Below are 2,745 nucleotides of genomic sequence, written 5' to 3' on the forward strand. Positions count from 1 at the left end.
GTTTTGGTCTTCAACTTAACCCTGCTAGGGGGCAGGGTTAAGGTGACATCATGTCGGGATTATCTCATTTGCTCGGTTATTGTTTTTTTGTTGGCAAAAAGAATGTTATATTCGAAATCTCCATTAAATTCCGAACAATTTCATTACCCTCAACATAATATTTATTTTTTTCAATTTAATTACTAATTATGTTGAAAACATGCAAAACATCGGGTAAAATCAAAATAAGTACAGTTAAGTTTCAATCGAGTTAGTATAGCGTTAAATTATTAAAATTACTTCAACACGTGGGACTGTTATTATGTATTATGTATGTATTATCATTGACAATGGTATTATGAAGGATAAAAAAGATACATACATTAAAGAATAAAATAACACTCATTTCTCAGACATGGTTGGAATAGTGTGAAATTTTAAACTATTTTGATCAAGTATAAAATTATTTCAAAACGCACCTATTAGATTTGTTGATGCAGCATGCAATATTGCCGATTATTTTTCTACATCATCAGCTGACAGGGCATGTATTGGGGTGATATTAGTGAGGTCGGGGAGTGCGCTGACAAATTTTGGTGGGGAGGGGGGTGGCGGCGTGGCAGGTACTTAAATACGTCCCTAATTCTTATTAGTGTGTATGAAGCAATCCTCGCGAACGGTCTGTCGTTTTTGCTGTGCTGTTCAGTGTTGTGGTGTGTGCGCGGTGTATAGTTCGTGTTTCATTTTTTTCACTATAGTGACTGTGACAATGGATTACCTTGACTATTTGGACTACCACATTGAACCACCACCTCGCATGCGACCAGCTCGCTACCACGATTATAATCCCTTCAATGATTTGACAGACGACGAGTTCAAAGATAGGTTCCGATTTTCAAAAGAGGCCGTAAATGAATTGATTGAGTTGTTAACTCCAAGGCTCGGCTTTCCTGGCATAAGAGCCAATCCGAATACTATACCAAATTGGAAAAAGGTATTGATTGCCCTTAGATTTTTTGCCGATGGCAACTTCCATAGGGAAACAGGCGATCTGCTGGATGTTTCTGAATCTGCAGCATGTCAGATAGTCCATAAAGTTGCGTCAGCTATTTGTTCGGAACTGAAAGCTGAGTACATTAAATTTCCATCTGGGGACTACGCCACTAGAACCAAAACCATCTTCTTCACTAAGTATGGATTCCCCAACGTCTTAAGTTGTGTTGACGGCACCCACATTCCCATTGTTAGCCCTTCAACTCCAGACAAAGAGGAATATAGATGTAGGAAGGGTTTTTTTTCTATCAACGTCCTAGGAGCAGCAGGTGCAGACCTTGAATTTACCAACATAGTTGCCAGATGGAAAGGCAGTACTCATGATTCCAGAGTGTTGAAAAATTCAAGACTATATGCAGAATTTGAAGAACGTGATATGGGCGGAATACTGGTCGGAGACAGTGGATACGAATGTAACAGGCAAGTAACAACATAAATGTAATGTTAATTAATATAGTATTAATATAATATGTTCAATTATTGCATAAGTAATAATAATCAAGTAGCGAGCCATGGTACAGTTATGTCAAAACTTCTGTACGTGTGGACGGGTCGCTACTAGCCGAACTAAAACATACGGCTATTGGCAGTGCTGGTGGTAGGAGTGAATGAGTAGTCAGACACAAATGTTTTCACAAAAGCACCCCCGCCAACCCCCTCACCTAGACTCAACCAGAACCGGTCGCGCGCACAGACACTTTGGCCAAACAGTACAAGGTGTCACTTTTATGGCTCTGAGGAGCCGGGGACAGGTGGATTGTTTGTCGTATTGTTGAATCGGTTGCACCGATAGGGGATGAGGGTGGAATCCATTTAGGAATCTACTGGCGAAGAAACCTAATTAAAAGTTGTTGTATGCTGTATTTGCAATTAATAGCATGACATTAATTTTAGCAGAAATATATATTACGTTCTTTTAATTTTACCAACTTAGTGTGAAAAAAACTATTTTTTCCAGATTTCTGAAGACACCCCTATTACGGCCTGCAACTCCAGCCCAGCGTCGGTATCAAAGAGCGCTAATAAGGACCAGGTCAACAGTAGAGAGAATGTTTGGTCTACTAAAAAATAGATTCAGGTATTTGGAAAAAATATAAGAAAATTAGCAATTCAATTTTAGATATATGTTTGGCCTACAGATTATATGAAAAAACAGTTGCAACTATACATGTTAGGTGCTGAGTAGTATAAATCTACCATTGATGAAGTAAAATACTGCAATACAACTGGGAACTGCCAGATTTCTTCTCATTTGGAGGAATATTTTATCATATAAAAAATCGTGACTACTGTTCACAACAATAATATTTAACATGTTTTTTATAAAACATTGTCTTGTAAAACTATTTAAGTTTTTTAGAACAGATTCAGTCGATCTAATTGAGTTATTTTAACCTGTTTTGTGTTAGTACTTTTTAGTAAACATTTGAAATAAGTTTATACTCCCAATCGTTTAAAGGGGTTATATATCATCATACGGAAGTATATTGTCACTCAATATTTTATAGATAAAATTTTGATCAAATATTTCAATTTTTCAGATGTCTGCACAATGACAACACCTTGCGGTTTAGCCCCCGCCGTTGTTGCATCGTCATTGTTGCTTGTGCCATACTGCACAATTTTGGAATAAGAAGGAGAATCTTCGAAGACGCTTTGGAACCACTTCCTGAAAATTACGAAATGGAGGAAGATGATGACCAGCCCCAGCCA

General features: G+C 37.7%; 1 protein-coding gene across 1 annotated transcript; it reads left to right on the forward strand.

Moving 5' to 3' along the window:
* Positions 1 to 748: 748 nt before the first annotated feature.
* On the forward strand, positions 749 to 1,468 carry LOC128984604 (uncharacterized). Its single transcript, XM_054403941.1, has one exon. The coding sequence runs from the start codon at positions 749 to 751 to the stop codon at positions 1,466 to 1,468; it is 720 nt and encodes a 239-aa protein (XP_054259916.1).
* The last annotated feature ends 1,277 nt before the right edge of the window (positions 1,469 to 2,745 follow it).

The sequence above is a fragment of the Macrosteles quadrilineatus genome, unplaced genomic scaffold (assembly GCF_028750875.1).
Source record: "Macrosteles quadrilineatus isolate MER2022 unplaced genomic scaffold, UCM_ALF_1.0 Scaffold_2__2_contigs__length_208266976, whole genome shotgun sequence".
NCBI classification, from domain to species: Eukaryota; Metazoa; Arthropoda; class Insecta; order Hemiptera; family Cicadellidae; genus Macrosteles; species Macrosteles quadrilineatus.